This window comes from Miniopterus natalensis, chromosome 19 (assembly GCF_054644295.1).
Source record: "Miniopterus natalensis isolate mMinNat1 chromosome 19, mMinNat1.hap1, whole genome shotgun sequence".
In the NCBI taxonomy this organism is placed as follows: domain Eukaryota; kingdom Metazoa; phylum Chordata; class Mammalia; order Chiroptera; family Miniopteridae; genus Miniopterus; species Miniopterus natalensis.
The window spans coordinates 17517179-17542714 of NC_142099.1; the positions used below are offsets into that span (position 1 = coordinate 17517179).

The 25536-nt window shown below is 48.0% G+C and overlaps 1 protein-coding gene across 2 annotated transcripts in view; it reads right to left on the minus strand.

Annotated features, from left to right (window-relative positions):
* Positions 1 to 25536, minus strand: part of TNR (tenascin R) — a 56116-nt gene that overhangs the window by 23449 nt on the left and 7131 nt on the right. The window contains exons 3-9 of one of the 2 annotated variants that reach the window (XM_016221365.2): positions 23322 to 23585; positions 20009 to 20124; positions 17672 to 17822; positions 12941 to 13210; positions 7516 to 7701; positions 1748 to 1837; positions 468 to 731 (exon numbers count right to left, since the gene is read on the minus strand). In XM_016221365.2, the coding sequence (XP_016076851.2) occupies positions 468 to 731; positions 1748 to 1837; positions 7516 to 7701; positions 12941 to 13210; positions 17672 to 17822; positions 20009 to 20124; positions 23322 to 23585 (1341 nt within the window). The remainder of the gene's footprint in view (positions 1 to 467; positions 732 to 1747; positions 1838 to 7515; positions 7702 to 12940; positions 13211 to 17671; positions 17823 to 20008; positions 20125 to 23321; positions 23586 to 25536) is intronic. The other variant, XM_087828124.1, reaches the window with a different exon arrangement.

Below are 25536 nucleotides of genomic sequence, written 5' to 3' on the forward strand. Positions count from 1 at the left end.
CTCCACATACTCCGATCCTGTCCACTCTCCTTTCTCCAAGCCATATACTGAAAAATGAACACCCTCAGGAGGGTAGACCAGCATTACCTATGTGAGTTATTCATAATAAGATCCAGGATTTAAAACCTGTATCCTGGAAGGAATTTCACATGATATCATGGGTCTTCTGAATGCCCACTGACTTAGTGCAGGTGGGGAAAGAGGGACAGAATCAGCTGCTCTGTCTGGGCTATGAAATCAGGCACAAATTTGCAGGCATGTAGGTGGCTTTGTTCCTCTCTCCCCTTTACTTCCAACCACTCTCTCTTGATGATTTATTAGTTTCCCCTCTATCTGTTCTTTCTCTGCCTACATTCCTCCTTCTTCTAAATGAAATGGGGCACTAGAAGAGTGGGTTGCCTGGGTGACCTGCTCACACTAAAACCCGTGGATGCCTGAATGCAGCTGGGTTGCTGCCACCCTGGTACCTGTGAAGGCATCCACAGTGGACTCCAAGCTTTGCTGCCGACCCCTCTCAGCGGTGATTGAAATGATGTACTCTGCCCCAGGCTCTAGATCGGTCAGTGTGTACGAGCTCCTGTCCTTGGGCACAGTGACTTCCGAGGCGATCCCAGAGGATGGGGTAAAGGTAATTCGGTAGTGGTCAATGGGGCCGCTGGCCTTGGTCCAGATGAGGGAGATGGAAGTCTCCGAGGAGGCTGTCACCATGAGGTCTCGAGGATTGTCAAGTTCTGAGGATAAACATAAGGAGCCTATGTTACAGGTTCCACAGGAGGGCCAGTATTTATTGGAATCATCCCCTATCCCGCTGTGGAATTCTAAACAATCAGCAGACTGCTGACCATGAGGACCAGCTTGTCATTGCTGACACTTAGCTCACATTTCGTTAAGCACCTTTCCTTTGAAAGGTGGCTGGGGGCTTGGCAAACAGATGGGCACTCTACAGAAAGGTGTTATTAGCTGATTGCTAATTTCAAGCTCTTCAAATTCATCGTCTCCCAGCCTTTCTCAGTAAGTCAATCAGGGCAAAACAGGAACTACAGATAGGGCTGTGCCACTCCTGGAAACAGTAGCCACCTCTGTTCCTGAGGCCATTTTGGCTGAGGTGGCCATGGGTGTGCAGGCAACTAGATCTGAGGCCTCCTGGGGACCCATGTCCACATGGTTCTCTAGAGAGGTTGTCGATGCTCAACCCAGAGCTTGTCTCTAAGGTACTAGAGTGACTTTGAAATTTACCAGGGACTTGGAAATAAAACTACTGGATCCAGAGTAGTAAGGGTCTCAAGTAGACTTTTCCATTACCCTTAGATTTCATGGGTTGTTTCCAAGTCTAGACATTCACCCCTCTTGCTTTTCTGAGGACTTCTGTGGTACATTAAGGGACACCACATTCTACCTGTTGTGGGATGGTGGTCCAGAAGAAATATGACCTGCTGTGGTGCCAACTTATTTAGGATTTTCCACCTCTGCCCTGAAAAGCTCTGGACAGCCCTTAAGACCATGCAGGACCATACACAGATCTATGGGGAAGAGGGCAGGACTCCATCCTGGATGTCAGATGGCAGGGGTTAGACACAGGGAATCAAAGAACTGCAGGAGGATGTTGTTCCCAGGCTAAAAGCTGTTGCCCAGGGACCTGCTAACTGGAAGCATCGCTTTTTGACCAGTCCTTGCTAGGACAAGCCTCTGTGGCTCCCTGGGATTACAGGGTATCCTGGTCTTATTATGCACCAACTCCCCTACTCACCGGTCCTGGCATTCATGGTGGCTGGTATGCTTTGCTGTGAGCTCATGACAGCAGATATTCCAACTCCATACTCAGTGCCCGGTACCAGATCTATCAGTAGATGCAGAAACAAACATTATTCTGTGTGTATGTCAAGGGTGGGAAGGAAGGCTGAAAAAGAAGGAAGCATATGATCTTAGATTCCTGTTCAGAGCTTGTGTTTAGTCTTGTCTAAGTCTCTCCCTAGTTTTACCTATTAGGAAATCCCAATTTCACCACTGAAGAAATCCATACCAAGTCAATAGGATGAGCTAAGTGGTCAATGCAGAGCTTCCTTCTTGCTGTTGGTCTCCTTGGGAAGGCAGGCAGGCAGGCTCCCCTTGTCAGTGACCTTCAGAAGTGTGTTCTCCTGTGGAAGGTCTCTCCATGGTACTTACAGTCTCAGGTTGACTATACTGGTGGATGGATTTCTTGCTTAAATTGTGGATTGGGGGAGTGTGTACTCTAGAGGGACTGTGTGGACATAGGCCTTTACAGTATTTCTTGGATGTTGTACATGAGGACCAAGCTGCACTTTTTGTAGATAGTGACTGAGGCCATGTGGGGATTCCTGGGTCTCTTTTAGAGAGTGACAGTGGGTGGTCTTTCTGTCTGAGCACGGGGCTGTCTGTCAGGCCTTTAATGTGAGGTCACACAGGGGCCCTGCTGCTGTGGATTCCCTACCAAGGTTGATAACATAGGCCCCAGCATATGGATCCAATTTTAAGATGACCTCTGGGGGACTCTGGGAAGATGCAGAAAAATGCAAAAACTGTACAACCACAGGGTGTAAACTTCTCTGATGGTTCAATATGAAGGATCACTGGGGAGCCTCCCAGGACATCTGGAATCATCTGGGGTGTCTGTTTTCTCCCACATTGATTTTCAGCCTAACTGGTTTGACTGGTATATTAATTTCCCATTGCTCTTCTAACAAATTGCCACAACCAAGTGGCTCAGAACAATACAAGTCTACTGTTTTACAGTTCATGAGGTCTAAAGTCTAAAATGCTTCAGTAGGCCTTCGTTCCTTGTGGTGGCTCTAGGGGAGAATCCATTTCTTTGCCTTTTTCGTCTTCTAGAGGCTGCCTGCATCCCTTGGCTGTGCCCACCCCTCCAGCAGCAGAGCATCTTCTGATCTATTTCTCTCTCTGACCTCTGTTTCCATGGTCACATCATCTACTCTGACTCTGATCACCCCTACCCCTCTTATGAGGACCCTTGTGATGACACCGGGCCCATCTGCATGGTACAAGATACGCTCCTCATCCAAAGAGCCTTAACTTAATCACATCCTAAATTGGATACAGGGCTTACCTTAATCCATCATGACCTCATCTTAACTTGATTTCATCTGTAAAGACCCTATTTTCAAATAAGGTCATATTTATAGGTTCCAATGGGACATGCATTTTTGTTGGGACACTATTCAAACCATCTTTTTATATAAAAAAAACTATTACTCTTTGCCAGTCTGTGGCCAGCTGGAGAAGACCCCAGGCTTCTGGTCTCGGGGTTCAGGCTTTTAGGGGGACTGAAATGTCCCACCCCTTCCCAGAGCAGCTGTGACCCCGTCAGGATCCCTGACGTATCAGGAATGATTCTGAGAGGAAAGGCATGGGGCAATGTTTCTTTAATAAATGGCCTGGTTTAGCGAAGGGGAGTGCTGCAGGGTAGTCAGAGGGTCTGCACCCTCCACCCCAGTGTGGCTTTAGTGCAGGCTAAACAATAAGTCCCTCATGCCTGAGTGGAGCAGAATCTACCAGGCCTTGCCTAGCAGCTTGCCTGCAGGAATACATTGGCATCAACCGTTTCCTTTTCTCAAACCAGCCCCTCATTTCCTAACCCTTAGTTCTTTCTTGGAAGTGTCAACACTAGTGAAGGTGAACGTTGAGGTTGGACAGAGTTTGAGGTCTGCCAAACTTCCACTAATATTCAGGCTTTGCAATCCTCTACCTGGGTTACTTTGATTCCTTGACGTCTTTGAGCACCAGTTTCTGTAGAAGGGGATGAACAGCAGTATCTATCTCAGAGGCTCACCGCGAAGATGACATGGACCAAGCACAGTGCCTGGCTCGTCGCCACAGTGGCCAATATTCTTACTACCTTGCTCAGAGAACTATCCCTGGATTCTGAGTCCTTTCTTTCTGTATGTTCCCCAGGCAGGTACAGGTTGGTCCTCTGCACACCTGTTGTTGGCTTGCTGAGGCTTAGCCTGATGGTGCTGATGAAACCAGTGATTTGGGGAGTCCGGGTGTCAGTGAGGCACTGGTCCCTGGCAGTGCTGAGCACCTGTCGCTATATTGATGGGGTGATTGCGATGCCCCAGATCTGTCCAAAGTATACATTTATCTCCGTCATGAGTTCCAGGTACATCCTTGGTTGGAGAAATTAGATTACCTTTGGGACATAAACTACTTTTCCCAGGCAACTGATTGAGACCTTCAATTGCCTATAATGAAGTAGAAATTCTCCTGCGTAGATGAAGGGTGACAGATCGAGGGAGTAAGACAGAAATTACATGTTGCCAAGCGGATCTAACATGCAATGTTTTCATCCAAGTTTCTTATTTATGAAGCTTAAATGAAATGTTCAATAATTTACAACAGAATCATCTTCTTCCAGAAAACCGTGGAGCAGAATTTCAAGTGCTCCCTTCCCAGGCCTTCTGTCTGGGGAGCAGGGAAGAGGGGCTCGCTTTATACCTTCCTGCCTGCTGCTTTCCTTTCATGTTTGGCAGCTTTCTTCCTGGGCTACAAGTGATCCTTGCTCTTTGCCAGCAGGTAAAATGCAGTTCTGCCTGAGAAGAAAATGCGTATCTGAAGCGTATCCAGTACATTTATACGTCCGCACTCGGAGGGCTCCAAGGGGCTTCTCAAATTATTGAGATCTCATGGCTCTCTCTGTCAGTGCTCCCTTTATCTCCCTATCCAGCTCCTGGAAGTGGGAGCATAGAAATGACTCCGTTCCCTTTCTTAACAATAGCGCAGAAAATTCGCCTGGTGGGAAGCTGACGGGCTCCATCTCTCATAGAACCTCCTTTGTTCAGCTTGGAGGGTGATGCTGTTCTCAGCTCCCTCCCTGCATACCTATCCTTCTCTGAACTCCTAGGACACATGGAGCACTCACTTGCCAGACATTATTCAGAGGCTCCTGTGTGTCAGGCACAAGGCTGTGAGCTGGGGATACCAGGGTGAGCTGAATGGACATCATCCTTGCCCTTAATGAGATTTTTAAAATCTACTGAAGAAGGAAACCAATTCCTTCTTGAGCACCTATACTATGCCAAGCACTGAGCTGCATGCAATAGGCCATCTAGAAAAATAATGAAGAAAGGGAGGGAAGGAAGGAGGGGTAAAAATTGAAGGGGAACTTTTGAGTGTCTAATGGTCAAGGATACTATTATGAACTACAATTTCTTAGAGAGGCATACAGAAGCCGGCGAGGGAGAACCAACAGTCCTGGTAATTTGCATCTCAGCAAGTACAGACATACTCAATTTCCTTATGTGCCTATAAACTCTTCGTAAGTCACATAGACCCATTTGCCTTTATAAATCTCCCCAGCAGTGAACTCCCTGGGATAATTATGAGTAATATATATTTGTAGGTTAATTTCATCAGCCCAACACTAATAAAAAAATGGACCTCTCCAAGCCCACTCCACGATAATAATTTTTCCTTCCCTTACAAGTCTGCAGCATTGACATGCTGACTGTCCCTTCTATTCTACTTCTTCAGCAGGAGTAGCATGGAAAGGAGGCCTCTGACTAGGATGCAGAGCTGCCTTTGAGTCACAGCCATCCCCCTTGCTAGCTTTGTGAACTTGGGCATGTTTCCAAATGCCCTGAGCCTCAGTTTCCACATCCATAAAATGGGGATGCTAACATTCCTCATGAGGTGTTCTGAAGATGAAATGAGCTGTAACTACATGAAAGTGCCTGGAATAACATAGATGATCAATGAAGGTAGAATCCCCCCCTACCCGGTAGAGAGAAATAATGACTACGACTTGACTGGGCTCTTCTCTGTCTCTCTCATGATTTTATGGTGTATCTGCCATCCAAACAACTAGCCATCATCCTTGGAAACTGCTAATTGCCAAGCCAGCCCGAGGCGCTAGGCAGGGATGGGCTGCGCTTAGAATCAGTCCCCTCCTGCATCATTTCAGCTTTTCGGCTTAGCTTAATTTTTGTGAATGTCTCTAGCTCTCTGTAAAGGCCCTTCCGCCAGCTGGTCTGTTCCTGCTGCATCTAATTCACTCCCATTAACCTGCTTGGTCAGCATATCCTTCCATCTCCTGGCTGTGTTTTCATGAGTGCGTCTGCCTGGAAAGAGCATTTATTATATTTACTTTAACTGGCCTCACTTGGCAAGGCGGTCTGGGATTTGTTTAGGAGGAAAATGGCTTTGATTACACTGCCCTTGTTTACTGTATGCACTTTGCTACGTCTCCCTTGTCTTCTAAGATGGCAAATGCTTCTGTAGGAAGCCAAGACACAGCTAAACAGAATCTCTGTGCAAGCGTGTTGGCAGCCCTGGTCCGTGGCTGCTCTGCACAGTCTCCATATAAAATGTGCCCCGCATTCCTGTCTTCTCGTCACCTACTTTTCAGTGAAGCCCATCAGGCTTATCTTCTTGTATGGGTGTGTTTGAAGCCCTAGGAGGAGCTCTGGCTGGGCCCTTATCCTCATGGGGACAGGGAATGCTCCCCAGCCAGGTGTCAAGCTGACCTTGGGCATCGTCTTGGTCCACACCACCGTCATCTCTCCCTTTGACTCCAGCACAGCCTTGTGACCAATCTCTGCCTCTGGCCTTGCCCCCCTCATCTTTTCTCCACGTTGCAGCTGCACAAATCTAGGCCTCACATCACCTAATTTAAATCCCTCAGTGACTCCCACTCACTCTGTGTAGGGTGTATACGGCCTGACTAGGCTCTCACCTTATCACTGGCCTCATGTGGTCTATGTCCCGGTCACAGTGAACATTTACAGTTTCATTCATTCACTCACTCATCCCTCCATCTATCGCTTATCTAGAACCTAATAAGTGCTAGACGCTATGCTGGACATTGGGAGCCAATGAGGAGCAGAAACAAGCACGGTCTACCTTCCACAAAGCTTTCATTGAGGGTGGACACTGACAACTGAAACATCACACCACAAGTGTGCGAAGACAAACTGAGGGGTGCTAGGAGGTGAGTGGTAACCAGGGAGATGAGGCTGCAGGACAGAGGACCTGACCTCACCTGGGAACCAGGCAGGATCCCCAAGAAGTGACAAGTGAACTGAGAGCTGAGTGGGAAGCAGACGTAACTCAGTGAAGAGGGTGGTGGGCAGCAGGAACAGCAGGTAAGCCGTGCGGCAGGAGGGAAAGGTGTTTGAGGAATGGAAAGAAGCATACCTGCAGAGCTGGATCCCAGGGAGCACCAGGGGATGTGGGAGGGAGGGAAGACTGGAGAAGATGGTCGGAAAAACAGTCAGGGCCATGTGGGCTCTGCTAAGGTTTGGGGTTTATCCTGAGAGCAATGGGAGTCCCTGAAATGTATGCACATGGGATGGCATAATCAGAAATGCAAGCTAGGATGTGGCAGGAGGTTAGGCCAGGCGATGCCATGCAGTGGACAGCAGGAGACACACATGATGTGATAGGTACTGAAGAGACTAAATCAACGGCATCTGGCTGAGGCTGGGATGTGGGGTAGGTGGCTGGGGAGAGAGCTGTGAGGGTGCAGACTCGGGGCTCACTCACCGGTGAGGGTGGCTCTGCTGGTTGGACCGATGCTCTTGGGGACCAGCAGCTCATGGTACTGCTCACCCGCCAGGGTGCTGTACACAACCTTGTACTCCCGAACTTCGGCCTCACTGTTGTCCCACTCGAGGTCCAGGCTGGTCGCTGTGCGGGAGCCAACCCGCAGGTTCTTGGGGGCATCGATCTCTAAAAAGTCAGACATCACCCAGGTCACAGGGGATAAGGGGCATTTGCCATGCATCTTGAACATGAACGAGCGTTGTGGTGACAGCCCACACCTCCTGATGATCTGCCTCACGTGAGTGACCCCAGGCTGCCCCTTGGCCCCATTGGCCAGGACAGATTTGCAGGGAGTGTGGAGAGCTTTACTTAGGAGTGAGAGATCAGCACACTTGACTCTTCCCCCTTTTACATTTGGCATTTCCAGCAGTGTTCTAGAAATCTACACTGAACCAGTTTGTATCATAGCTTGAAACTAAGCAAGGATAACCCTGGTAGGAGAACGTCAGAGACACCTGGAACGAGGTGGCAGGAAAAACTGGGTCCAAGTGGCTGAGATGGACTAGAGTAATATCAAATCTGACCACTGTGCTGTCTTCCCTGGTTTACCTGCCCAGGCACTGCAAAAAGTTTGCAGGTTAGAAAATGCTCTATACAGGGGTGGGCAAAAGTAGGTTGATAGTTGTTCGTATGGAAAAATATGAAGAATTACTAATAATACAAAAAAACCCTCTGTTTCACATGATATGGTGGAAAGGATGTGGGCTTTGGACTCAGGCCTCTGTTTGAGCCCCAGCTCTGCCTCTTACTGTAATGGGACCATGCGCAAGTCCTGTCACCTCCCTGGGCCTTGAAGCCATGTCTGTAAAATAGGCTAATAATACCCACCTATTAGGTTGTTGTACAGGTTAGACAATGCAAATGATGTGCGTGGCATGGTGCCTGATAGAAACACAGGTGCCCAAGCCCGGGGTGGACTTCCCATTGCCTCCGAAGCTCTTCCTGAGTGCCCCCAATGCTTGCTCTCTGGGGTCCAATAATTCCAATGCCACGAAGAGAATACCGCCATTGGGGTCTCTCCCACAATCCTGGGGGCTGATCCTCTCTCCCAGGACTGGTCATCTCAGGTTCATTTTGGCAGGAAGAACACAGGCACCTTGTAGCATAACAAGGTAACAGGCGCTGGCAGGAAAAACTGCCACCTAAAAAGTTCTAAAGAGGTCCTGTCATTGAGACTGAGATTGAACTTCGGAGTGGACCAGCTGTTTGTTCTGAGGAAACCTGGTGTAGACTGCTTTCATTTGCAAATGCCAGGCAAGGGTCCCCTAGCTGTTCCTGGGGAAGACAGGTGTGTGACTCCATCTGCGAGCAGCTGGTTCAGGGCGATGAGTGTTCCATTTAGTGATGTGAACTGGGTGAGTCTTTGGGTAGATTTATGTCTCTGAAGCTTCATTTTCTGAGAAATGTTTTCTTGCTCGGTGTGCCTTTAGCATCCGGAGACTGTGCCTGCTTGACGTGCTATGTGTTACTTCTCCAGCGTTTGGGTAGAGAGAGGAGCTTGGACTGAGGGGCATGTGGGAAGACAACCCTGCACCGCATGGCACTCAATCTCACACCTTGGAGAGGGTAGGGTGAGAGACTGGCCTGGGCTTGGGGACTACAGTGAAAAATAGGCTTAGGGTTCAGGCTGAGTCCTATACTTACTCTTCAAAAACCCCAGACCTTGGAAACTATGGTTTTTGTTTTCTGATTGTGTGTGTGTGTTTGTTTTGCCTTAAGGCCCGTGCCCTGTGAATAGGGGGCAGTGTTTTCTCTGAGGGGACCAGACATTTCCAACATCCATGATTCCAGAAGAGGTCAAACTATTGCCACATCAGGGCCTTTGCACTGGCTGCGACTTTTGCCTGGAATGCTCCTCCTGGATACTCACTTGGCTTGAGTCCCATAGGTCTTGATTGAAACCTTGCCTCCTGGGAGGATGTTTCTGAGCTGCTCTCTGTCATCCGTTCACTCCTCAGCATTACACGCAAGACTGAAACAGCCCCGTGTGTTTCTTTTCTTCCTTGTGCAGCTTCCCCACCGGAATGCAACTCATGACAACTGGGATCGTGTCTATATTGCTTATTCTGTAGCCTTGGTGCATAGGACAGTGCCTGGCACCTAGCAGGTGTTCAGTGAGTGCATGTGAAGTGACTGAATGAGTGTCAGCAGTTCTGTCTTGTCTGTTCCCTTAAAGCCATTGGAAAAGTCTTGTTAAATATTTCAGCTGTGGGGCTCTGAAGGATGCTTGGGATGCGGTGGTTCAGGGAAATGAACAGCTTCGCCTGAAGGCAGCTGGTCCCGGCTGGGTGGCAGGTGCCACCCAGATTGAATCTGTAAGAGAATCCCAGCCTGCAGTCACTGTGGAACAGGTCGTGGCTCTGACTTTTGTGACCTGAGCCTTTGTGTTAGTTGCCTAGGGCTGAAACAACGGAAATGCATTGTTCCAGGGACTAGAAGTCTGAGAGAGGTGTTGGCAGGGTGGCTTCCTTCTGAGGACTGTGGGGAGAATCTGTTCCATGCTTCTCTGCTGGTCAGCTGGAAGCCTTTGGCGTCCCTTGGCTGGTAGAGAATCACCCCAGTCCCCGCCTTCCTCTTCATGTGGCATTCTCTTTCTCTCTGTGTGCGTGTCCATGTCCAAATTCCCCCTTTTCAGAAGGACAAAGTCATTTTGGAATAATGCCCATCCTAATGACCTTGTCTTATTTGATCATCCAAATAAGGTCACATACACAGGGACTGAGGGTCAGGACGTCCACGTCTCTGTAGGGGACGCAATTCAACTCATAACAGCGTCCAAGAGGGGTCTGGACATTCAGGTTAAAGCAGTAGCCTCTGGTTGGCCAAATGCCATGGTGGCTCCATTCAGTACCTTGAGGGATGTGTTCAGAGAGAAGGGTCCCAGGGCAGAAAGGGTCCCAGGAATTCCCTGAAACTAGAGCCAGAGCTATGGTGGGGCAGGGAGGGTCCAGAGACGGGCCCCTGGGCTTCCTCGTGCTGGCTGTCTCTCACCACTGGCCTCGGTGAGCGTCCATCAGAACTCTTTGCTTTTTCTGAGCAGCTCTAAGACCCAGGCAAATATCCATCCCACTCACCACACAGGAAGCAAATCTCCGTTTTAATTGTCTGTGCAATTAGTGCACGCCTGGAGTTGAAGCCATCACCTGGAAAAGCACTTTGGCTAATTTGAATTTAAGCGGAGTTCCGAAATGACTGAGGGCCCTACCGCGAGGGTCCGGGCACTCTCATCATTCAACCTGCACCTGCCAACCCCCGGCCTGGAGGGCTTGTCTGCAGAGCTGCTCACATCTCCCAAACCCCTGCACCCCCTGGGGCAGAGAGGGGCAGGCTGGAGGTGCAGGCTGAGGCCGCATTGTGAAGGCAGCCGCCTAACAGCTGCCAATCCGCCAGGCAACCCGAAACAGAAAATCACGCAGCAATGAACTGAAACTCAGGGGGAGCTTCCGGGAGGCAGCATGTAATTGTCTTGATTGGAATTTTTCTGGGCCACCAGCCAATCCTGCCTCCATCTTGTCAACCTAAACATCAAGCACTGGCTTTTCATCTGCTGCTCAAGGGCTCTCATCCCCTTTATGCCTTCTCAAACTCCTTATCCGAGCAAAGCACAAAGAAACCGCTTTTCAAACAAAAACTATTTAAAATTTTAAAAAGGCAGGACTGTGGCCCACAGGAGACCCCACAACCTAAGCAGGTGGTGGTGTGGGAGTGTGGGACAGGGGGGCAGGAAAGGCTGACCTTGAATTCACCACGAAGGGCCACTGTGTGAGGCTGTCCCTCACGTGCGGCTCAGCAGTTCGGGGCTGCCTCTGTGTGCTCAGTAGCAAATCTGACTGGCATCCCCGGGTGGGGTGGAATCCAGGCCGGGGGCTGGAGGGGAAACCCCAGAGGGTCTCCTTCAGAAGCAGACCCTGCCTTCGCATGTCAGCAATGTCCACACCTGCTCCTTTTCATCAGGGGAGCCCAGTGATAAGACCCCGGCCTCGGTCTTTCTTGCTGGAGAGGATAGACTTAGCTCGCTGGTGAGTTTTGCTGCAGGACCTGGGAGTGGCCCTTCTGGTCCTCTCTCTTGTGGGAGCCGCTATTCCTGGGGAGTCAGGCCTCTGCTTGTTCCTCTGTGCTGTATGTCCAAACTTGAGTAGCACCCCAACTTCTGTCCCAAGGGGAACTTGCCCTAGTCCTCAGGGGCGTCAGTTTGCTAGCCCGGCTGACTCTAACACTAAGCTCCAACCCAGGGGATATTTCAGCCTCCATCTGCCTTACTCTTTGCCTTGTTGAACATAGGTGGAGGGTAGGGATGCTATTTATGGAACGTCCATGGAGCCCCTCAACTGGCTTACGGTTCCCAGGTATAGTTGGCTCTTAGCCACAGGCCCAGGCAGGTGCCTGAGTGAGTGATGCTCCCTGTGGTCGACCTGTCAGAGGTGCTGGTTCTGAGATCTCACAGATGTGAGCCGTTTCCCTCGGTCCCTGGGACAGCGTAGAGTTGGCAGAGACCTTCCTTGATGTGTGACCTCCCCAGGGCAGAGAGACAGAGACTGGGAATCTAAGTTAGACAGAGACTCACTATGTACTCACAGGTCCCTGCAGGCCCAGCCAGCGTGCCGGGAAGCCTGTCTTTGAATGGTGCCCGTCCTGTTTGCCTGCGAGCTGGCTGGCCCTGGGCTCCGAGAGTCAGGGAGCAGGTCTCCCTGAGCTCTGGCCTTTCTCTACTGTTGGTGAAGCTCTTTAAGAGCCCCGACAGCCTTGGGAAGTGGGGGCTGGGCATCATAACAAGACCGGTGACACTGCAGGGCTTTATTCAGCCTGCTGTCTGTGGGAGCCATGAGTCCCCTTAGTCTTTGAGATCATGCCTACGAATGGCAGTGAGTCTCGGGGTTCTCAGGCGGCCTCCAGTGGGACAGGTGGGGCTTTGCACAAATCCAGGGGGTGCCACCATGGTACTATAGTCAGGATGGACTTACAGAATTATTATGATTTCTGCAAACAGTCATAGAGGGGTCCCTTTCCTGAACTCTCCCCAAACTGCCATTTGGGCTGGTAATATGGATGTATAAATGTCTTCAGGACAAGTTTTCATTTTACAAATGAGAAAGCTGAGACCGTGGGACGATACTTATAGCAGGTCATGGGTGTGTCTGTAACAGGTGGGATAAGAAACGTGCTCACACAATGGGTGCACGGCGTCTCTCTCCCGGTGAGAGCGTCACCAGGGGCCCCAGAAACCTCTCATTTCCATCTTGCAATGTCCGTGGTGACGCGGATGCCCCAGCACACGTCCTCTCACTCCCCGAATACCCCTTTTGCCACGAGGACACCACCAGCTGGCTCCCCCCATCTCCCTGCTCAAGCCCCTCCACAGCCTCACCTGTAGTGAACTGGGTGGTGGAGGCCTCGCTCTCGTTGGTCCCGCGGACGGCGCTCACCCACACCTGGTAGCGGGAGCCCGGCCGCAGGGCCTGGACTGAGTACTGGCTCAGGGGAGGCTGCAGCCGGAAGGTGGTCTTCCCGCCGTCCCCGCCCACCAAGCCGTACTTCAGGAGAATGAAGTCCACTCGGGCTCGAGGGGGGGTCCACTCCACGAAGGCCACCGTGTCGGAGACATCTCGAACCAGGAGCTGTGTGGGCCCATCAATGACTGAATGGGGAAGGATCGAATGGAACAGGAAGGTTGAGAAATGAGCACTTGACATCGCTCTCTCTTTTCTCACATTACCCTGGTCAGTCGGGGAAAGGATGGGTATCATCCCATTTCACAGATGGGGCAAAGGAGGCACAGTAAGGAGAAATCTCTTTTCTGAGGATGCAGTTTGGCAGTGGGGTGACTGGCACCGGAACTCAGTTCTCCTGAATCTTGCTGTCACCAGGCTGTGGGTTTCTAGTCCTGGGGGGGGGGGGGGGCTGGGGGAGAGGGGAGCAGCACTGCTTCTGTCTGCAGGTAATGGGACAGAGAACTGTGAACTGAGCTTCTGGTGGGAGCTTCACCACCCAGCTCTGAGAAAAGGTCTATGGAATTAACAGCCTTATCTAAACAGCTGAGACTTCCAACATGGTTGCCAAATAGGACATGGTGGGCATCCAAAGATGTCCCTGCTCAGCCATGCAGACTCAGTCAATACAGCTGCTAAGACGCTACCAACAGACATTTGTATTTGTGACATGAAACCTGCCTTCTGGGGAAACGTGCTCTTCTAAAAAAAAAGGGGGGACCTCAGTTTGGGAACAGTCTCTTGTGGGCTATCTCCCCACCTGTTCTCGCATATTCCTGAGCCAGAAGGACACTGCAGTCACACAAAGTCCCTGGAAGTTATTCAGCATATGTCCCTCATGAGTCCTGGCCTTTGGCACTAAGCAGCTGAGGGGACATTATTGTGGGATGGCGTTACCCGAGAAAACCCTGCTTGTTTCCTGGGGGGCCCACCTTCCCACACCCACTTGGGATCCTGTTCCTGTTGAATTAGATGGTGAAGGTGGGTGAAGGTGAGAGTGTGGAAGGAAAATAGAAAACTACCTTCTCCGTGCCTGGTGGTATGAGGCGTGGCCAGCACGCCCTCTTTGAATTGCTCAGTGACTGGAGCAGATTCATATTAATATTTTTCAAGGATTTGGAATTACAGCCAGAGACTCTGGTTAGCTGAATTTGGACCATGAGAGTGATTGGTGTCTGAAGTGGAGGGCAGTTTTGTGGGACTAAGCCCTCACCCTGTGGAGTCTGACGCTCTCCTTGGGTAGAGATTGTCAGAATCGAGTTGAGTTGTAGGACACCCAGCTGGTGTCGCAGAGAACTGCTTGCTGTGGAGAATCCCCTCTCTCCCCCTACTGGAATGGGGTATGGAGTTTAGGAGCAGAGATACGGAGAGAAACAGACCCCCCCCCCCCACTGGAATGGGGTACGGAGTTTAGGAGCAGAGACATGGAAATAGATGCCCCCCCCCACTGGAATGGGGTACGGAGTTTAGGAGCAGAGATACAGAAACAGAAATATGAGTGACTATGTGGAACTTCTAGATATAGACAGTAACTCGATTCCTGACTTCCGTTTTCTGGTTGAAGCCTTTCATGAGGCCCAGATGCATTTCTGGCCCCAGGGTTCCATGAGACACTGTTCTTCCAGTAAATTATCTTTCTTGCTTCAGCTAGTTAAGAAAATTTTCTTCCTTGTTACCAGAGAGTCTTGACTAAGACTGGTTTTGTAATCTATCCACACTGAACCACCTCCTGCTGTGTCTCCAGAATGGAGTGTCTCCCTCAGGACTGCCTCAGTCTGACCTTGAACCTCTCAGTCTTGCCGAGTTTGGCCTTTCCCGGGTCACCCCACCCTCTTTCTGGGTCTAAGCCAGTCCTGTTCTCTATTAAGCAGCTTAGGATTTTTGGTCTAGCACCGGCCAAAATGAAAATCACCAGACCGTTTTGGTGCCACCTGGGTTGGAGTTATAATGAAGTTTTCTTGTTCATATGTGGGGTAACACTGTGATTGAGCAGAACACATCCAGATGTTTTTAGCATGCTGTATTTAGTGGTTAGATAACTTGGGACTTCTGAAATCTCATTTAATTTAGTCATGAAATGGGGGGAAATGGTCTCCTAGCTGCTGTATAAGCATAATGCCTGAAACATAGTAGACACTCAGCAAATGGGTATTGAATAAATGGATGATCCTCTGTATTGAGGAGAATGAAGGGGAAGCATTTCAATGAACTGGAGCTTCTTGGGGGGGGGAAATGTCACAGAAACTCAAGTGACCATGTAAGGCTTTTGTCCTTCAATGCTTTCCATACCCCAAACCCGAGTTTTAATGGACTGGCCATATTAGAATGTGATTGTGTAGCTGAGTGCTCTAGCTGCGGGAGGTCTTGTAATTTGCATCCCCAAAATGACCTGCCTGGAAGAAGCCAGTCTGAGAGCCTGAGGACTCTGAGCTTCGCTGGAGGGGGCTGGTGTAGGTCAGACCTTAGCAGAAGGAAATAATTAAACAATAGTTTTCTAAAAATAGCAGGCAGGGTTGGGAGCCAACCTCATTTTCTGCAGCCGCTCTTGGATTCTACCCTTCGCTGGCCACTTGGTTGAGCTATCCCATTCCAGCCAGGAGGTGTCAGCTTGCTTTCAACGTGGGCCCTAATTTCTGAACAAACACAGGTCCTACTCAGAAAGTAAACTGGAATAAACATCCTTCTTTCCATTTCTTCATGATTCTGTACACAATGCCAATATTAACTAGGACGTTTTTTCCTAATCAGAAAAAAAAAATCCTCCCTAGCTTTACCACAGATTTCTAGATCTGGATCTTTGAATTTTCATCTTAAGAAATTCCCAGACCAAAAAATCCTGCAAATTTTGTAAAAATGTGATTTGAGTAGAAGACGAAGACAGGGTTGAACTATCTTTAACAGCTGGTAGCTGTTAAAATGAATTTTGCAATACTTTTGAAATACACTGCCTTTATAATTATTCAAAGTGTATGTGTACATTTTGGGGGGACACCCTATACTTTGGAAGAAAAACATTCTGCAACTGTAATGTTCTTCTTGGCCCTCTGATGAATTATCTCTTCCTCGTAGTCTTTTGTTTGCTTCTAATGCTCTCTTACTATCTAATCACAGGAGTGACCTGGGGACCCTGAAACATTCCAAATCATAAAGGAGAAGTTACACATGTGGTGAAAGATCAACTCTCCAGGTTCCAGACAACCTTGGGGAACAAAGCTGTGGAACTCTGGCCCCGGCATCTGAAGAGATTCCTACAGAGCACTTTCAGGTTTCATGGCTATGGAGTTTCTTCTAAAACATTTGGATTAGAACACGGGTTCAAAAGCCTCTTTTTGGGAGGGGTACTACTCTTCTTAAAGCACAAGCTCTTAACTGTACAAAATACAAAACAGATGAAAGTGGAGCTGCCTTGGTTGGAGGGTGTGATGAGCGGGGGAGTGAGAGTAATCAAGGCCTGGATGTCCACCTGTCCTCCTCTTGAGGGGCTGCGATGGAACCCCAGTGGTCTGATGGAACATGATCTAATTCCACAATAGTTTTAAACCAATGTTTTCTAAACTGAGCATAAGCCTCAGCACCTGATACTGTTTAGTTTGGAGCCAATGAGCAAGGCATGAATCACTAATGCAACGTGTCTCATTACATAGGGTTGTGGTTCCCCTTTCTGGCTCACTCGGCCTTTGTCCTGGACTCATGACTGGTTTTCTTCAATGTCAACTTCTTTTTATGAAAAATAAAGCTGTACCACTATTCACCTATCTCATTTACTAACAGGGAAAGTCGCTTAACCTTCAAGTCTCAGTTCTCCCATCCCTAAAATGAGAACCAAAAATGATACCAGGTGCTGTTTATAACTTTTGAAAAATTCTTGGAGAGGGCACACACATATGCATTATAGTAACTAATTTACAGCATTGAAGTTGAACAGCCTCTGTTAGCCAAAGAAACGATAAGGCAAAATGACTCAGTGAATGATTCAGACCTAGAAATAATGATCTTGCATGAGGTGAACTGTGGGGAGGAAATTTAAGTTCACCTCGAACAGTGACCCAACTTACACTTCCTGGTTTTAGTGACATTTTTCCTGCATACTCCCTTCTAAGTGTGTTCTCTGAGTACATGTGTATATACCAGCTATTGAGCACCCACTCTCATTAACCCAGTGCTAAGTACTTTCTGTGCTTTATCTAATTTAATCCTCATGTCAACCCAATGAAGGAGGTATTATTGTTCAACACTGGAAAGTGAATTAAGATTTGGGAAGGGTTGGATGACTTTCTCCAAATCTTGGAGTAGCCAAAGTTCAAGATACTAGGGGCTGACAAATGAGACCTCTTGGTGAGTAAGACAGGAAGAAACACACTGGAAATCTTAACAAAGAGTTTTCCCCGTGGAATGCTCTCCCAGATTTCTATGCTTGGAAGGAGAAGCAGTAAGGAAGATTTTCAGCTTAGCGTCTGGCAGAGTATCTCCATTTCCAGGCACCAAATTATTCTCAGCTCTGGGAGAAATCCTAGTCCCCCTTTGTCTCTCTACTTCTTGGGCAAGGTCTGTAGTTTTCCGTCCTGAGTGACCCAGTGGGTATCCACCGGAGAAAGGTTAGAGGCACTCACCGGTGGAGATGCTGGCCGAGGTGGGGGGGCTCCGGGCTTGCTCTTTCAGAGCCACCACGTTGACAATGTATTCCTCGCCAGGCTTTAGTCCTGTCTGGTTGAAGGATGTAACATCGCTGGGGAGCTGGGCAATTACCCCTCCTTCATTGTTCTGGAGGGTGGGGGAAGGGAGAAGCAGAGAAAACAAAAAGTCACTGGGAAAGAAAGGTGTTTCTCTGTTTGCAAATTGTGATTTAAAAATGGGGACTCCTCCATGAGGACAGCAGAGTGTCTGGGGCCAGGGACAACTCCCACCAGGCTCAGCGAGAAGCCCACCACTCTAGGAGGTTTTGGCAAATGGAGAAAACCCATTTTCAAGAACATGTGTTTGACCTTTCCTGAGTCTGTTGAGTTTGCCAGTAGAAATTAGTCATGAGGTGATATAGGTTGGCTGTTGCCAAAGATGAAAAGTTTGATGGTTACAGTTCACATCCATTGGATTTTGGGGAATTTATCCTGATGAACATGTCCTTGGCTAGTTAGAAGAGTAGAGCTGCATATGTGTGTAGACAGCTCTGTGTACACATGCAACACTTTCCAAATTAAGACATTCAGAGTGTTTTTTTTTTAATGAGCCAGAGCTATTATTTTGCTGTGTCTGGAGTTTCTCATGGTGTTACTCGGGGTGCGAATTTGTCAATGTCTTGTTTCCTCTTTACCCAGATGTGTTAGGAGTCAGTGACACGACCAACCAACTGTAAGTACAGAAAAGAGAAAAAGGAAGCATGGAACAAAGAAGACTACAAAGGAGAGAGGAAAGAGAGAAATTGGGAGAAGGGGAAATGAGAAAGATCAATGTGATGATATTGGGTCCCAGATTATCTGCCTACCTGTCAATTATTATACATTTTCTATGTATGTCCCTGGAAGTGGAGGAGACAAGGACTTTTTGTGGCACTGCCCTTCTGCCCTATTCTTTGGTTTCTTTTCATGCTACCTGGAGTGCCCTAGATGTACTTTCATACTCTTAGAAATCAGTGTGACACATGCCACCCAGTGGCCTCAACCTACAGATGACACAGTTATTCTTTGTGACCATGTGTTTGACCTTGGCATGCCCTAGCCAACCCCTCTTATTTGTCACATGTTGGATATAAAACAGGAAAAGCTGGCACAGTTTTTTCTGCCTGTGCATTCGAGTGATATGATTCTCTCTGCATTGTTATAAACCAACCTGCCAGCCGTATTTTACTGGTCATTTTAACACAAATAAGACCTATAATAAAATATTTGTATAGCATGTCTGTTTGGATGTATTTAGCTTGCTATGACATGATTATATCCACATGAGAGAGGAGGGGCATGCTGGTATAGTGGGCAGGGCCCTGGAATAGGAAGTGGACACCTGGGTTCCTGGATTAAGCCTGCTGCCAACTAGCTGTGTACGTTTAAGTTCACAGAACCTGAGTCTCTCTAAACTATGCAAACTGGGTGTGAAATGAAGGGGCTACTCTGTGAACTAGAAGGTCCTTCACAGCTCCAGCAGCCCCTGCCTCTGAGGATGGTGAAATCACAGTGTTGTTAGCCAAGAATGTGTCATGTGTCATTAAGTCTGATGAATGGCTGAAAAAACACTCTTTGATATTGAAAGATGAAACCAGAGGGAAGGAGTCTGATTAAACATTATACCCCCATGAGCGATGTAGTTAGGAAGAGCATCAGTGGGGTCAACAGACCCTGGAAAACTACAACTAGTCTGGTGCCGCTGGCAACTTGGAAACGTTAGTTTTAGGATTAAGAAAATAAAACACTGCTTTAAAGAATAGAAAGGAATCTTGGGATACTTTCAACTAAAAGAATAATGATGTAATTTGTTTAAGGGAAATTTTGCTCAATTAAAAGGTTAGGTGTTTTTGTGGAGCGCCTCTCACAGTTAGACATGGAAGCCTTGCAGGCTGCCTTCGGTGCATCTGTCTGCACAGCGTGGAGCTGGGCTGACCATGTGACTGGCTCAGCTGGCTGTTCTTGTGTCCTGAAGAGAAGCCCAGCTCTTTGAAGGCCTGGTATTGAGATTCATGAGTCACAGTCCCCTAAACCTTAGAGCTTTCTGAGCAGAGAGCTGGGGCTGTGGCTGCTTCCCACACCCTCCTGTCATCTAAGGCCAGTATGCTAGGCTCAGGGTCATTCTTGTTGGTTGTGCCCTTACCACACCTTAGAGCCCAGACTCCCACAGAGTGTCCCCTCGGGTCCTCTGTGTAGAGAGCCATTGAGTAGAGCCTTCCTTGCTGCCCGTGATCCCACGTTGAAGGTATGAACACTCTATAGAAGGATGTTCAGCAATGTGGCAGGTGGGGTTACCTTTGGAATGAAGCTGATCTCCCACCCGTCGAAGGCGAAGGAGAAGGGCTCCCATTGCACCTCCACGGTGGTCTCTGTGATGGTCCTGAACCGCAGCCCTCGAGGAGTGGAGAGATCTGGAACACAGCAATGTGGGTGACGTGTCATGGTGGTCCTCAGCAGGGACGGAGAGCGTCACTGGGGCTCTGGCTGGCTGTGCTCCCCCCATGCCATGCGTGTGGTGGGCTCTGCCAGTCTTATCACACACACGGTGGGTCCCATGTGCAGGGTTGACCTGCTCCCTCGTGGCCCTGCTCCCTCGTGGCCCTGCTCCCTCGTCGCCCTGCTCCCTCGTCTTGGTGGAACACACAAAAACGTAACAAACCCAATCTAATAAATACTCATTTATACTTTCTATTCCATAAAATGTTATTTTTGAAACACAAAAGTCACACTTTCCTTTCATTGCTAATGTGGTAAATCTGGGTGTTTTCAGAGAACCTGAACACTACCCTAGGAGGCTTTAGGGATCCCTGAGGGGTGATAGAACAGCTAATGTCCGCGTTCCCATTTCACACCCAGGAAAAGGGAGGCATGGAGAGAGTGGGCTAGAGGCGTGGACCAGGCCCACTTCAGAATCAAGACTAGGATGCTTTTCTCGACCCTCTGATGGGCAGTTAGAGTATTTTGTTAGCTCAAATCACCAAGCCCAGGATGGCCTCAAATTTCCATTTCATGTCCATAAGCAAAGCCCTACATGAGGGACAACAGCAGATACTGGGGTTTTGCTCCTATCTAGCTCCTCCTTTCCTCCAGGGGAACCTTGATCATGTCTCTCTTCTCGCCCTCACTCACCTTTGCCTCCCCTACCTTGTCACTTGCTTCCCCTCTCCCTCTCCCCCTTTTCCTGTGCACACGCACACCCACACCCACGCACACCCGCGCCCGCCCGGACAGGGTCGGTGAGGTGGAGCATGCGAGCACCAGCCCTGAAATTCGCCGGTGCCTTTTCTCGGTTCTGCAGGGAGCCTGCTTCCCGCCAGCCCCGCCCCTCCTGGGATGTTCCCGCTGGAAGGCGGACGAGTCCCTTCCTTCCCGCGCGGAAGCTCCCGCATGGCTCCTGGTTAAAAGGCAGGGCCGACTCTGAGCCCACTTGAAGGCACGTCAGGCGACTAGACATGATTTTGTTCTTGTCACCTGGGAGCTTGCCCGAGGGGACACCCTGACTTGGCAGAAGAAACGCCACAGGAGATGGAAACCTCATCACTGCGTGTGCCCGAGGACCAGAGACAAGCGCTTGGGAGGCGGGCCAGGCGCTCGCTGTGGTGACTCATCCTGGAGCAAGGTGGGGACAGCGGCAGATGGTGACCTGCCTCTCCACCATCATTGCGGATATTTAAAACTGGTTCTCAGGCACCAGAGGAGTTGAAAAAAAAAAAGAAAAAAGGTCAAATATAAACAGAGATAATTAAAGGCATAGTAACAGAGTCAGCATTCATAAGAAGAGTCCAGTATGATAATAGGTGTTTGTCACCTAAAGAGCAAGGGACAAGACAACTTCTTAAACCCTGTCTTCTCTGCCTGTCTCTATCCTTGCATTTGTCAAAGCTCAATTCAAATCCTTGAGAACTCTGGGAAGCCTCCAAGCCAACTCTTTCTACTTTGACCTCCCCATTTTCTGAACTGTCATAGTATCTGTCACCCGAATACCGTCTTGTCATTTGAGACTGACATAAAATGGGCCCCCATCTCATCTATTTGGTCATAAGTCTCATTTATAACCCAGGGGCTATGATCCATGGTCATGCCTTGTTCTGGTTCTCTGTTACTGGTAACATCTCTGGGACATGATTAAAACAAATATTTGGTCCTTGTCATAATTAAAACAAATATTTGGTTCTTGGCCCACTGCTCCTGAATCCAGAACCCTTGGAATCTCTGGACTAATAACATATTTTTTGTATGATTATGAGATAACTGGTGGTGGTGGGCTAGATAGCCAGTCTCTAGAAAAAACAAAGCATGATTAGAGGGTTGGAACTTTCAGCCCCACCTCCCAACCTCCATGTGTTAATCAACTGTGCTCCATAATCAACTCTCCGTAAGAAACCCTGGACAACGGGGTTCAGGTTGGTGCACACATGGGGGTGCTGGGAGGGTGGCGTGCCCAGAGAGGGCATGGAAGCTCCACACCCCTTCCCCCACACTCCTTGCCCTACGCATCTCTCCCTCAGGCTGCTCCTGAATTGTATCCTTTATAATAAACTGGTAAGTAAAGTACTTTCTTGAGTTCTATGAGTTGTTAAATGAATTATCAAATCTAAGGAGGGGTTGTAGGAACCCCTTGAATTTATAGCCAATGAGCCAGAAGTACCAGTGACTTGTGACTGGCACCTGAAGTGGGGGCAGTCCTCTGAGACTGAGGCCTAAACTTGCAGAATCTGATGCTAACTCCGGCTAGTGTCAGAACTGAGTTGAATTGTAGGTTGCCCAGCTGGTGTCTGAGAGTCAGAGATGGAAAAGATGATTTAAGAATAAAGAAAAGAAATAACAGTGATTTCCTAGTTCCTTCCTAGTCCACTCCTTAATATAGTCAATGTTAATAGTTGGTATGCAGTCTAAAATTTGTGCTTCAATAAACATACAAATTATACGTGCACACCTTGTTATAAATAACAAAGAAAAACACCCATTTCTTATGGGGAGCAGTTTACTTGCTCTCTGCCTCTGTCTCTCTCTTACTCTTTTCCTTCTCATTGAATTTTTCTAAATTATGTTCTGGAGTCTCAATTTTTATAATCAAAATGGACTATCAAGATATTTTCTAAACAAAGACCACCCGGAAATTATGCCACCTCTCTATGAGAAGTGGGCGCTGTCGGTTATGGTTTGAAATAAGATTTTGTTCCCCACTCTGCTATACACTCACCATCTATAACACACCATTTAACACACGTTTATCGTATGTCTCATTTCAGACCTCCTGGTTTTGAATCTCTAACTAGAATCAAAGTCTGTGTAATTCTCATACTTCCCTTGAATTCTAGAGACTCTAGCTTAGAACAAGCACCAGCTCTCAATAAAGTACCTTTTGTCCTTTGGTTCTGTAATTGATGGGAGCTGCCTGAGTTTGGAGACTCTCTTAATTGGAAGTGCCTTTTTAATGACGTGCCCTTTCCCAAGTGGGTCATGTCGGAAGCCTGTCCCCTCAAGAGCAGTGACTATTGCAGGCATCCCTGAAGAATTAAGAGAAGACACTACGTACTATCATGAATGCCCATGGTCTCATGTAGGAGAAAAGAAAAATGAAGCAGGACGGGGAAATGGTACGTACGGGTGGCCACCTTGGCAGTGATGGGAAGGCTGAGGATGTTGCTAATGACAGCGTAGACGCTGATGTTGTAGGTGAGACCTGGCTCCAGCTCGGTGATGGTGACACCACGCCAATCTCCAGGCACCCGCTGCTGGAGCTGGAGGCCCCCCAGGGCCATCGGCTGGTAAGAGATCACATATTCCGTCACTGCCATCGGCCCGTCCCATTCCAGCTCAATGGACCTGTCGCTGATACCAGCCACTCGCAAGTCCTCTGGAGGGGCAGCTACCGGGAGGCAATACACAGATAGCATGAGCTCAGAGGACTGCCTTCCCATCCTCGACTCATCTTTCCTCCTCACATCTCACCCCATGTGCCCTGTCTGGATGTTCTGCTTGGCAGCTCAATGGCCGGGGGATTTCTAACGCCCTTTGTGGGCAGGTTCTTGTTTTCTGTGTTCAGGTCTCCCATCTCCGTGGGACCCTGAGTCAGTGGTGAGCTGGACCCGGCTCCTACTGACTAGTGACAGTTGATGGTCAAGTTCTCAGGAATTTTCCAATACAGTTGTTAAATGCAGCCATGTTAAAGATTAAATATAAACTTAGAATTAAGTAAATTACATTACAAAGGTAATAAATACTCAAAACTCATCACCTTTGAATTATTTTGCTACATTTTACTATTTTCTATGTCCTTGAGGTAATTTACACGTGTTGTGTCCCTCTGGTAGAAATGCTATATAACTGTGTTCTACTGCACAGCTTTTGCCAACTCCATGTGTAGTGACATCATGTCGTTAGTTTGAAATTGGCCACAGAGGGGGTATTTACACCATGGAAATTGGCAAATGCTACATAGCAAGGCTTTTCATTTTTTTTCTTCAGAGAGCTAGTTATTAGATACTTAACAGCATAGCAGTGGCCAAATGTTTGGTAGTTTAATAAGTTGTCACCAGATTACCCTGGAAGACAATATTTTTATTTTGTAGTAGGAAATAAAGGCTTATTCTGGTTATTTTTCAGAATATAAGAAACCAAAACAGTAAGTCCTGGATACCATGGACTGCTAAAGACATACAATAATGCTTTATTGTATCATTTTCTCTGCTAAAAAGACACTGTTTAAGTTTTGAAAGAAATGAACTTGTGTTAAGCTCATTTTTATTAGCCTTGATCTTGGGGATGATGATGAAGAAGCATTCTTGAGGGCTTTGCTTTTCTCTCTTGTTCAAATACTATTCAAAGAATCACCAAAGATTAAACCTTGTAGAAATAGCCTTTCATGTAGGGTTCTCTTGGGAAGTGAAGACTTACCAGGAGTGTGGTGTTAAATAATTGAACCTTTAAGACCAATTAGGAGGCTAACTCTAGTGAGCCTGCAATTGGGCCTCCTCACAGCTGAAATCAAAGACTGGGCCAATATTTAAATAGTCATAATTAACTTATACATTTATATGTAGTGGAGGCTTCGGTTAATTCAAGAGTTGCCGTTGGTTTTGAACTTCTCCTCTGAGAATTCTCACTTTTTCTTTTTCACTAGAACATAGGACTGAGCCAGCTGCTGCTCACAGGACCTGTGCGTGGAGCGTGCTTGTCTCCTCTGTGTGTTCACACATGTACCCTCAAATCCTCGGCAGTGGCAGACACGAGGAGCCCAGACTCTTAGGATGGAAATCAGGACCATATATTTTCAATGCTGAATATCTGCTTTGATTGCTTTCACCCCAAACTGTTCATTGTGTAAAACAGTCTAGACAGCAGAGCTTCCTCTGACTGAAGATGGCAAATGTTGACCCAAACAAAACATTGAAAATGTATTCTTTGAATGTATAAAACTAAATAAGTGTAAATGAAATTTAAATAAACTTTCAAATGATAATTTATAAGCTCGTATCATTTCTAATTCTGACATGATTAAAGTTTGAACTGCACTAAGAACATTGTGTATAGTGCATACAGAATAACTTCTGGTCTACAGAACCTGTAAGTGGTTTGCATGACTATACAAGCATTTATTATGCACCAGGAATGGTGCTAAATCCTCTCATGTGGGCTGTCTCATTTCACCCTCTCACCAACCCTGTGGGACACGTATCACAACTACCCCTAATTTATAGGTGAGAAACAAAACTGCCAGCAGACACAGAGCTACGGTTTGAACTGGGTAGAACCTCTGAGCCAGTAAACACCACCACTTTCTGTCTGCATAGCATTTCAGAGTCTACAAAACACGTTCA